The sequence below is a fragment of the Ranitomeya imitator genome, chromosome 1 (genome assembly GCF_032444005.1).
Source record: "Ranitomeya imitator isolate aRanImi1 chromosome 1, aRanImi1.pri, whole genome shotgun sequence".
Classification (NCBI taxonomy): Eukaryota; Metazoa; Chordata; class Amphibia; order Anura; family Dendrobatidae; genus Ranitomeya; species Ranitomeya imitator.
The window spans coordinates 241,477,958-241,490,084 of record NC_091282.1 but is presented as its reverse complement, the minus strand read 5'-3'; the positions used below and the strand labels follow the sequence as shown (position 1 = coordinate 241,490,084).

Sequence of the window (12,127 nt, the reverse complement as noted above, 5' to 3'; positions counted from 1 at the left end):
GGTGAATAAAATATATATTTTTTTAAAATTTCGCCTCTCCATTAATAATCAAAGTATTTGCCATAATAATGAGTTGCGGTAACTCTTGTTAAGCCGAGTGGGTGTTATCCGATAGCAACTCATTCAGGGAGAAGGAGTACACCCCCAGCGAAATGTATCTATTAACACCTACTTGGACATAACTAAAGTTAATTCAATAAGTGCCTCTACATTGATTGCAAATTTCTATGCAATTCAGAGGTAAAACAACTCCCCCCCTCCAAAAAACCAAAAATGTTATTCCATTCTGTAGCCGTTATTACATGGTGCGTCCAGTTCAACATGTCGGGTTTTAATAAAGTTCCTCTTTAAATGCTCAATACATAAATACACTCAAATAGAGTTTTTCTATAATTAATTTCAATGTATTCTATTAATGCATGTGGCGGATGTTACTGAAGCCTCTCAATTGCTTAAAGCAGTACTCCAGTATTTTTTTTATTTCAGCGCTGGAGTGGTGCTACTAATCTAAGTGCCCTGCCTCCAGTCTTATACTTACCCGCTTCCATCTTTACCTGTTTTTGGCACTGCTCGTGACTAGGGATGGGCGAACCTGAACTATAAAGTTCGGGACTGCACCGAGCACAAAGTGTTCCATCACACAGTCCCGAACACTGGTTTCCATGGGAAACCAGTGTTACAGTTTGGGTCCAGTTTGGGCTGTGAAAAAAAAAGAGAAGAAAATTAATAATAAACATTATAATTATACTTACCTGTCCAGCGACTCGTCCTCCCGTCCCGCTGTCTTCCGGCCGCATCTGCTTCCGGGGCCGCTCATTACCTTCAGCCAGTATTCATTGCACTCGGCAGTCTTCGGCCTTTTCTGGCAGTGTTCGTGCGGTGACGTCACCACACGAACACTGCCAGAAAAACCCAAAGACTGCAGAGTACAGTGAATACTGCCAGCAGTTAATTAGTGGCCCTTGAAGCAGATGTGGTTGAAAGACAGCAGGATGGGAAGACGCGTCGCTGGACAGGTAAGTATAATTATAATATTTATTATTAATTTTCTACTTTTTTTTTTTTACAGCTCCCCGTTCCCATCCCATATATGTAAAGTCCGAGTTCGGGGTTCGGACGCAAGTTCGTGTCATATCTGGCCCTGAACTCAAACTTTACAAAAGAAGTCTGGTAAACCCGCCGATCCCGAACATCGGAGAGTTTGGCCATCACTACTCGTGACGGTTTCCAGTGATTTGTGACCTGCCAGATTGCTCAAGTGGGTTGCTTGGTGATCCGGAAGTCACTACTTAATGTAAGTCGGTGAGAGCCAGAATGAGCCTCTCATAGATTTACAAGAGAGCTTGTGGCCGTTGCCGCAAAAGTTGTGGTCACAAGATGACATCATGGGACCAGAGTGGTGGAAACAACTGAAGACGGTGGCTGGTAAGAATAATACTGGAGTCAGGGAGCTTAGATTAGTTGCACCACTCCAGCGCTAAGATACAAAAACACTGGAGTGGTGCTTTTAAAGTTTTTCATATGACTTACAACTAGGTAACAATAATGATTATGAATATACTGCACTTTACTCTCTCCATAGGTGGTCCTCCTGCCTCTCAACCGCCTGAACAATCATATCCATCTGCAGCATCTAGGGAAGATAAACCCAGTGGATTCACAGCACAAGGTGTTAGAGAGGACAGACCCCTTCGTCAAACTTTATCATATTCTGCTGCTGTGCCGTCAGCAGTCACAGCGGCTCCTGCCCGGCAGACGCAACCACAGGAAGAAGAAGAGGAGGAAGCTAACAGCTATGATTCTGATGAAGCAAGTGAGTTTTGAGGAAGGGTTTGAGATACTGAAGATCGAGAATAACAATGAAAGTAAATACATATGGACCATACTAATCAAAGAGATTCATATTACAGTAATAACAGCTAAAAAGTTTAACCACTTTGAGGATCTATAGAGAAGACGGGCATTACCGATAATCACTGTGTTAAGTTTTGAATAAAATGATCATAATATTATAAAGTACAGTATATATTATAAGGAATACTGCTCTTTTGTCAAGCTACACGTATTACTTCATACCCTGTGCCCTGGCAAAAAAAACCTTTTCATTATGTTGCCCAGTTTGTTATAACAACGAATCTTAAACTAAATTCTCTTCTATTTTTTTAAAGTTTTTTTGTCCTTGACATATAATTGTAGAAATATATAAATGTATAATATTGTTAGAATTTCTTCACATTTTTTGGGGGGGGAGCTATTTCCATTTAATTTAGTGTCATTATGGAAAGATCAACAAATTGCTAGAGAGATGAACAATGAGTTCTAATGATCTTTGTTTTTATTACATGGAATGGAAACCGCAGAAGAAAAAAACATATGCTAAACATTGTTTTTTACAATAGCCGGAGCAGCGTAATCTGTGTTTTGTAGGGAAGCACCATACTTAGTGTTTTCTAGAGCTACTTTAAGAATCAGATGTTTCATTGATTTTCTTCTTCTTCCTGAAAACAGGTGCTGAAGATGACAAACTGTTTGTTAATGGGCCAGAAAGAATTTGGCTCATTTTCCACTCATTCACAAAGAGCTCTGTAGCATTTGAGGAATAAAAGAAAAGCAGATTTCTGAAATCCGTTTCCATATGTGTAAACTGATGCAAATCCCAATTCCCATCTGTTTCTCTCTCTAATATAAATATATCAAGTGTGAGAAACAGAATTTTGATTTTTACATAATTTTATTTGCATTTTATTACATGAAATAAGTAATTGATACAATAGAAAAAAAAGAACATCTGCAATGCTCTTTGGAGCAAAGGAGGTTGTTGGCCAAAATCTTGAGAAACATGACCCCATTCATCGTCTCTTCAATATTGTGCAATGGTCCTGTCACCTTTGTAGAAAAAAACCCCAAAAGTATGATGTTTCTTCCACCATGTTTCACGGTTGGGGCTTTTCTTGGGGTTGTATAAGGCGAGTGGAGTTGGTTCCAAAAAGTTCTATTTTGGTCTCATCTGACCACATGACCTTCTCCATTGCCTCCTCTAGATCATCCAGATGGTCATTGGTGAACTTCAAATGGGATTGGACATGTGCTGGCGTGAGCAGGGGGACCTTAGTGCTATGCAGGATTGTAATACATGACGACAGTGTGTTACAAACGGTAATGGTTGAGACCGTGGTTCCAGCTCTCTTCAGGTCATTGACCAGCTTCTCCAGTGTAGTTCTTTGCTGATTTCTGACCTTTCTCAGAATCATCCTTACTCCACAAGGCGAGATTTTGCATGGAGCCCAAGAGTGAGGAAGATTGATGGTCATCTTGTGTTCCTTCCATTCTCTAATAATTGTGCCAACAGTTGCCTTCTAACCAAGCTGCTTGCCTATTGTCCTGTAGCCCATCCCAGCTTTGTGCAGGTCCACAACTTTGTCCCTGGTGTCCTTAGACAGCTCTTTGATCTTAGCCATGATGAAAAGACTGAAGTGTGATTGGTTGTGTGTGGACAGGTGTCTTTTATTCAGATAATGAGTGCAGAGTAGGAAAGCTTTTTGAAATAAAACAGGTCTGTGAGAGCCAGAATTCTTGCTAGTTGGTAGTTTATCATATACTTATTTCATGCAATAAAGTGCAATTTAATTATTTAAAAATCATACAATGTGAATTTCTGTTATTTTTTTTAAAAAGATTTTGTATCTCAGAGTTGAAGTGTATCTACGATAAAAATTACAGACCTCTGCATTCTTTATAGGTGGGAAAACTTGCAAAATCGGCAGTGTATCAAATACTTATTTTCCCCACTCTGTGTGTGTGTGTGTGTATATGCAGTGGGGAAAAAAATATTTAGTCAGCCACCAGTTGTGCAAGCTATTGCAAGTTCCCTCACTTAAAAAGATGAGAGACCTGTAATTGACATCATAGGTAGATCACAATTATGAGAGTCAAAATGAGTAAACAAATCCAGAAAAATCACCTTGTCTGATTTGGCAAGATTTATTTAGCAAATTATGGTGGAAAAAAAGTATTTGGTCTTTAACTAACAAAAGTTCATCTTAAAATTTTGTTATATATCCTTTGTTGGCAGTGACAGAGGTCAAACGTTTTCTCTAAGTCTTCACAAGGTTGGCACACGACGAGTTTTGTTTCTACCAAGCAGTTCTACTTTGGTTTCATCAGACCATATGACATTCTTCCAATACTCTTCTGGATAATCCAAATGCTCTCTAGCAAACTTCAGATGGGCCCGGACATGTACTGGCTTAAGCACGGGGACAAGTCTGGCACTGCAGGATCTGAGTCACTGGCAGCGTAGTGTGTTACTGATGGTGGCCTTTGTTACGGTGGTCCCAGCTCTATGCAAGTCATTCACTAGGTCCCCCATGTGGTTCTGGAATTTTTGCTCACTGTTCTTGTGATCAATTTGACCCCACGGGGTGAGATCTTGCGTGGAGCCCCAGATCGAGTGAGATTATCACTGGTCTTGTAAGTCTTCCATTTGGTCTAGGCCCGGAAGAGTGTGTGTGTGTGTATACAATATATATATTACATGTGTGATTTAAAATGCACAAAATAACAAGTCATTTTCCTTGTCATTTGTATAGCTACATTGGGAGCTTTGGAGTTCAGTCTTTTATATGACCAAGCCAATAACTCTCTTCAGTGTACCATCATAAAAGCTAAGGTAAGTACTTACAGAACGACAGTTAAGGGGTTATTTTTGTGCTGCTCACTTCCACATCATGAGTTAAGCGACATTATTGATGTCATCACATGCTGCACTTAAGGAGATCCTTGCCAATCGGCAGGTATCACGCACCTATGCAATTTTAATGAATAGGATAAGTGTTAGATAACTATATATGTATCTATAGACGTTATGTCACTTTTCAAGTCAGCAGTATCAATTGGCCGGTATCTATTCAGGAAAGGTGCATGATTCTTGCCAAATGTGCACTGTTATCATTTCATCCCAATGCGAAATGAAGTAGCACCCGACTAACCCTGTAAGTATATGGACACTAATGATGTTGAATGTTATGAAAGGCAATTCAGTATCACAATGGACATGGAGGTCAGAGCACATACAGTGATCTGACAATAACCCAAAATAATAGAACGAGCTCTGAGACGTGGGAACTCTGCAGACCGCAATCCCTGATCCTCTCCAAACACAACTAGAGGCAGCCGTGGATTGCGCCTAAAGCTCCCTATGCAACTCGGCACAGCTTGAGAAACTAACTAGCCTGAAGATAGAAAAAATAAGCCTACCTTGCCTCAGAGAAATACCCCAAAGGAAAAGGCAGCCCCCCACATATAATGACTGTGAGTAAGATGAAAAGACAAACGTAGGGATGAAATAGATTCAGCAAAGTGAGGCCCGATATTCTAGACAGAACGAGGATAGGAAAGATAACTTTGCGGTCTACACAAAACCCTAAAGAAAACCACGCAAAGGGGCAAAAAGACCCTCCGTACCGAACTAACGGCACGGAGGTACACCCTTTGCGTCCCAGAGCTTCCAGCAGAACAAATAGACAAGCTGGACAGAAAAAATAGCAACAAATAGCAAAGAAGCACTTAGCTATGTAGAGCAGCAGGCCACAGGAATGATCCAGAGAAACACAAGTCCAACACTGGAACATTGACAGGAAGCATGAATCAAAGCATTAGGTGGGGTTAAGTAGAGAAGCACCTAACGACCTCACCAGATCACCTGAGGAAGGAAACTCAGACGCAGCAGTACCAGTTTCCTCCACAAACGGAAGCTCCCAGAGAGAATCAGCCGAAGTACCACTTGTGACCACAGGAGGGAGCTCTGCCACAGAATTCACAACAGTTGAACCCTCTATACTAGGCCAAAAAAAATAATATTTATGGTTATTGGTGTTGTGAATTATGTGGAGTAGAGTCACTAAAACGTTTCTATTTTTCGTTCTTAAAAATAAAAAAAGTTCACATTTTTTGTACATGCCAGATGATATATTTGGCCAACGTAACCTGTGGATAACATATTGGAGTATAAACCAACTATGCTGCAGTCACTTATTCATTTTAGATATTAAATATATTAAAATCTGAAAACTCTCCTGACATTATTATAACTTTTATCTACCTTCTTAGGAAACAATTAACAGATTGTGTCACCTGAATCCAGGCTGACTTAGTCCATATAGGGACTAATTTGCCCTATAAATCCATGATTAAATAAATCAAGATATAAATATATATGTATATATCAATTCTATTATCTAAGTTAACAAATCTGAATATAGGAAGCCTTGATCTTTGTAGATGGCATTACAGAATGTCTCTACTATAATTCAGCAGCAAGATACACCTAAATGGCTTTCCTGCATTGATTTATGTAACTAATACAGCATTGGATGTGTAGTCTCTAGGGAAATGTTTCCCTATAGGCAGCTATAGTTAGAAGAAATCTTTTCAACCATAGAGACAGCATTAATATAAACTATATACTATGGCTCCATTGAGTCGCTATAATCTGAGTGGAAAAATAAAGCTGATACCTGCTGCTAATGGATTGGGACTAGCTCCTTTGCTTTGGCCATGATATATAATTATAGGGTTTAACATAAAAATGCAAATATACAACAAGTTGCACCAACAAGTTTTAGGAGGAATAAGAGGAATGGCACAAAGAGAAATCAAAGGAGTTGATCGGTCCATTTTAGGGCATTGACCAATATGTATTCCGATTACATTACCTGTATCTGCTTTATCACCTACATTTTTATAAACCCCTTTTTATACCATTTTATTAATTAAATTGTGAAGTCATGTATATATTGATATTCATAGCATAGTGTGCAAGCATATAATTGACTTTGTGTTGGTGTGTACAAACTGATATTACAAAAGAACATTAGTGTGGCCAATAGTTCCAGATTAGTATTTCTTTTTTGGACATGGTTAAGTTTTATTCCTGTTTGCTGTTTTCAGTTCATGCCATTTCATTATTAATAGTAATATATATTTAACTAGATGGTGGCCCGATTCTAACGCATCGGGTATTCTAGAATATGCATGTCCACGTAGTATATTGCCCAGTCACGTAGTATATTGCCCAGCCACGTAGTATATTGCCCAGCTACACAGTATATTGCCCAGTCAAGTAGTATATTGCCCAGCCACGTAGTATATTGGCTAGCCACGTAGTATATTGGCTAGCCACGTAGTATATTGCCCAGCTACATAGTATATTGCCCAGTCACGTAGTATATTGCACAGCCCACGTAGTATATTGGCCAGCCACGTAGTATATTGGCCAGCCACGAAGTATATTGCCCAGCTACATAGTATATTGCCCAGTCACGTAGTATATTGCCCAGTCACGTAGTATATTGCCCAGTCACGTAGTATATTGCCCAGTCACGTAGTATATTGCCCAGTCACGTAGTATATTGCCCAGTCATGTAGTATATTGCCCAGTCACGTAGTATATTGCCCAGCGACATAGTATTCAGCACAGAGCCACGTAATATATTGCCCAGCCACGTAGTATATTGCCCAGTCACGCAGTATATTGCCCAGTCATGTAGTATATTGCCCAGTCACGTAGTATATTGCCCAGTCACATAGTATATTGCCCAGTCACGTAGTATATTGCCCAGTCACGTAGTATATTGCCCAGTCACGTAGTATATTGCCCAGTCACGTAGTATATTGCCCAGTCACGTAGTATATTGCCCAGCGATGTAGTATATTGCCCAGTCACGTAGTATATTGGCCAGCCACGAAGTATATTGCCCAGCTACATAGTATATTGCCCAGTCACGTAGTATATTGCCCAGTCACGTAGTATATTGCCCAGTCACGTAGTATATTGCCCAGTCACGTAGTATATTGCCCAGTCACGTAGTATATTGCCCAGTCATGTAGTATATTGCCCAGTCACATAGTATATTGCCCAGCGACATAGTATTCAGCACAGAGCCACGTAATATATTGCCCAGCCACGTAGTATATTGCCCAGTCACGCAGTATATTGCCCAGTCATGTAGTAGATTGCCCAGTCACGTAGTATATTGCCCAGTCACATAGTATATTGCCCAGTCACGTAGTATATTGCCCAGTCACGTAGTATATTGCCCAGTCACGTAGTATATTGCCCAGTCACGTAGTATATTGCCCAGCGATGTAGTATATTGCCCAGTCACGTAGTATATTGCTCAGTCGCATAGTATATTGCCCAGTCACGTAGTATATTGCCCAGTCACATAGTATATTGCCCAGTCACGTAGTATATTGCCCAGTCACGTATAACACAGCCCATGCAGTATTTAGCAGTGTGTGCACCATATCCCTGTTAAAAAAAAGTAATTAAAATAAAAAATAGTTATATACTCACCCCTGGGATCCAGCGAAGCTGTGTGATGCGGCCGCCATCTTCTGTTCCCAAGATGCATTGCAAAATTACCCAGATGACTTAGTGGTCTCGCGAGACCGCTACGTCTTCTGGGTAAGTTCGCAATGCATCTCTGGGAATGGAAGATGGCGGCCGGCCCGTGAGTATAGCAGGTTTTTTGTTTTTTTATTATTTTTAACATTGCATCTTTTTACTATTGATGCTGCCTATGCAGCATCAATAGTAAAAACTTGGTCACACAGGGTTAATAGCAGCAGTAACGGAATGCGTTACCCGTGGCATAACGCGGTCCGTTACCGCTGGCATTAACCCTGTGTGAGCGGTTACTGGAGGGGATTATGGAGCGGGCACTGACTGCGGGGAGTAGGGAGCGGATTGCCGGGAACACTGACTGCGGGGAGTATGGAGCGGAGCGCCGGGGACACTGACTGCGGGGAGTATGGAGCGGAGCGCTGGGGACACTGACTGTGGGGAGTATAGTGCGGAGCGCCGGGAACACTTACTGCGGGGAGTATGGAGCGGAGCACCGGGGACACTGACTGCGGGGAGTATGGAGCGGGCGCCGGGGACACTGACTGTGGGGAGTATGGAGTGGGCAGGCACTGTGACTGTAGGGGAGGGACTAATCGGACTGTGACCATCGCTGATTGGTCGCGTCAGCCATGACAGGCAGCTGCCGAGACCAATCAGCGATGCGGGATTTCCGTTACGGAAGTTGAGGACAGAAAGACGGAAGTACCCCTTAGACAATTATATATATAGATAACAACATGGGGTCTGTCTGTTTTTTTTTTTTGCATTGCTTTAAATTGACTTAAGGAGTCAAACATCTTATGTTCAAACTGAAAACTCATATATGAATCCTACAGATGAATTTCCATATTAAAGGGAATAAGTCGGCTGGATTTCACCTCCCAAACTATTTACAGTTAAAGATTTCACTGACAAGTCCAGCAATACCTTTACATAGCAGTCCATCCATCTGTTAGTGAGAAATCAGCATTTTAATTGATATGGAAATAAAGCTGAAGAGATACAGTCCTGGCTGAAAGTATTGGCACACTTGAAATTGTTCCACAAAATTAAGTATTTCTTCCAGAAAATTATTGCAATTACACATGATTTGCTATACACATGTTTATATCCTTTTTGTATATTGGAGCAACACATAAAAACAGATAAAAAGGGAAATTGGACATAATTTCACACTAAACCCCCAAAATAGGTCAGACAAAATTGTTGGCACCTTTCCAAAATTGTGGATAAACAACTTTGTTTTCAAGTATGTGATGCTTATTGAGGCTCGCCTGTGGCAAGTAACAGGTGTGGGCAATATGAAAATCACACCTGAAACCAGATAAAAAGGGGAGAAGTTGACTCAATCTTTGCACTGTGTGCCTGTGTGTATCATGCTAAGCATGGAGAAAAGAAAAAAAGAGGAAAACTGTTTGAGGACTTGAGAACCAAAATTTGTGAAAAATATCAATAATCTTAAAGGTTAGAAGTCAATCTGGTGCGCAACATAATCATGATGTTTACAACCCTTCGCACTGTAGCTAATCCCCCTGAATGTGGACGGCAGAGAAAAATTGATGAAAGGTTGCAACGCAGGATAGTTAAGATGGTGGATAAGCAGCCCCAATCAAGTTTCAAAGAAATTCAACCTCGCAGGCAGGCTCAAGGTGCATCAGTGTCAGAATGAACTATCAGTTGACATTTGAATAAAATGAAACACTATGGCAGGAGACCCTGGAGGACCTCATTGCTGACACAGAGACATAAAAAAAAGCTAGACTGCAGTTTACCAAAATGTACATGAGTCAGCCAAAATCCTTTTGGGAAAGCATCTTGTCATCTTGTGGACAGATGAGACCAAGATAGAGATTTTTGGTAAAGCACGTAATTCTGAAAATGTGATAGAGCACAATACCTACAGTCAAAAATGACAGAGATTCAAAAATGTTTTGGTGTGGTTTTGCTGCCTCTGCCATTGGGCAGCTTAACTGGCAAGACCTCATAAAATCTGAAAATTACCAACAGTTTTTGAGTAGCAATGTAGTGCCCAGTGTGAGAAAGGTGGGTTTGCGTCCTAGATTATGGGTCTTCCAGCAGGACATTGATCCAAAACATATTTCTAGCAGCACACAGAATTGGATGCAAACAAAGTGCTGTAGAGTTCTGAAGTGGCTAGCAAGGAGTCTGGATCTAAATCCCATTAAATACTTGTGGAGAGATTTGAAAACTGCTGGTGGGAGAAGATGCCCTTCAAATATAAGAGACCTGGAGCAGTTTGCAAAACAAGATTTGTCCAAAATTTCATTTGAGAATTGTAAGAAGCTTGTTAATGGTTATACAAAAGGATTGATTTCAGTTATTTGTTCCAAAAGGTGTGCAGCAAAATATTTTGTTGAGGGTGCCAACCCTTTCAGCCACGATTGTACTGTAGATTTGAAGCCTCTGTCATTTCAGTTCTATTCCCTGCCCAGAGCTGCCTCCACTTGCTTGATTGACGACTCTTCTTCCTGAAGTCATAGAGCAAAGAGATTGTCAATGAAGCAGCAGTAGGAGTCAAAGTTGAGCAAAGAATAGAGCTGGAGTGACAGATCCACTGTAGCTTTTCAGCCTCATTTGCATCTAAATGCAAATGCTGATTTCTCAGCAACTCTGGAACGTACTTGCTATGTAATGGTGTTGCTGGACTTGTCCTAGAAAGAGCTGTATGACTAAATATAAAATGTGTTTGTTTTTCTTTTTTTTTACTCTTTCTTGTGAGTGAGGGTGTTGGGGGGCTTCTGAAATCCTATTGACACATTAGCTTTAACGCTTTCTGACAATGGACATAATGATCTGTCCATGTGACCTTGGCCTATTTGACCAGGGATGGATCATTACGTCATCATGATCGCCCGCGCACACGGGGGATGTGTGGGCGATCGCTGCCAGGTGTCAGCTGACACCCAGCACTAGGTGCCAGGAGCGATCACAGACTGCTCCCTGCACTTTAACCCCCGGAATGCTGTGATAGAACATTATCGTAGCATTCCGGAAGCCAGCAGAGGGCTGACAGCCGCTCTGCCTTTGGATCTGAGACCCTGCTCCTGCTGTCACTGTTATTAGCAGGGGTAGGCTGATGGGAGTAATTGTCCCATCAGCCGCCCCTGTGGTCTTTTATTACTTAAATGTAAGTCTCAAGATTCTCCTCTGCTTGCGCCAATTGCCAGCATAGCATGAGAGAATGATGAGAGCCGTGTTCCGCACCTGGCGCTGGGGAACAGTGCTTAATGTAATGCTTCTTACCCAGTGCCGATGTGTGTCACACAGATGACATCCATGTTTGTTATGCATGTGCACGTATGGGGGAAGTTTTGTGGCCCATGCTGACATTAAAAACGGACATTTCAGCTTGTTTTGTCCATGGACCCATTCACCTGAATAGGCAAATAGCGCTCCATTCCTTCATAGTCTCTGCATATGGCTAAGTAGTACTGTACAGCCACATATAGGGTATTGCCACGTTCAGTAGAAATTGTGGGACAAATTTAGGTGCCAGTTTTATGCACTTCTTGTGTGAAAATGTAAAATCAAGTGTAGTTATTTTGTCTTCACTGCCCAATGGTATAAAATTCTTTGACACACCCATGGCGTCAATATGATCACTGCACCCCTAGATGAATTCATTGAGAGGTGTACTTCATAAAATGGGGTCACTTATGGGGGTTCTGCTGTTCTGGCACCTCGTGGGCTCTCCTAGTG

General features: G+C 41.3%; 1 protein-coding gene across 1 annotated transcript in view; it reads left to right on the top strand.

Moving 5' to 3' along the window:
- RPH3A (rabphilin 3A) overlaps window positions 1-12,127 on the top strand; it is a 507,416-nt gene that overhangs the window by 394,676 nt on the left and 100,613 nt on the right. The window contains exons 11-12 of the mRNA XM_069754762.1: window positions 1,583-1,813; window positions 4,590-4,669. Of these exons, the coding sequence (XP_069610863.1) occupies window positions 1,583-1,813; window positions 4,590-4,669 (311 nt within the window). The remainder of the gene's footprint in view (window positions 1-1,582; window positions 1,814-4,589; window positions 4,670-12,127) is intronic.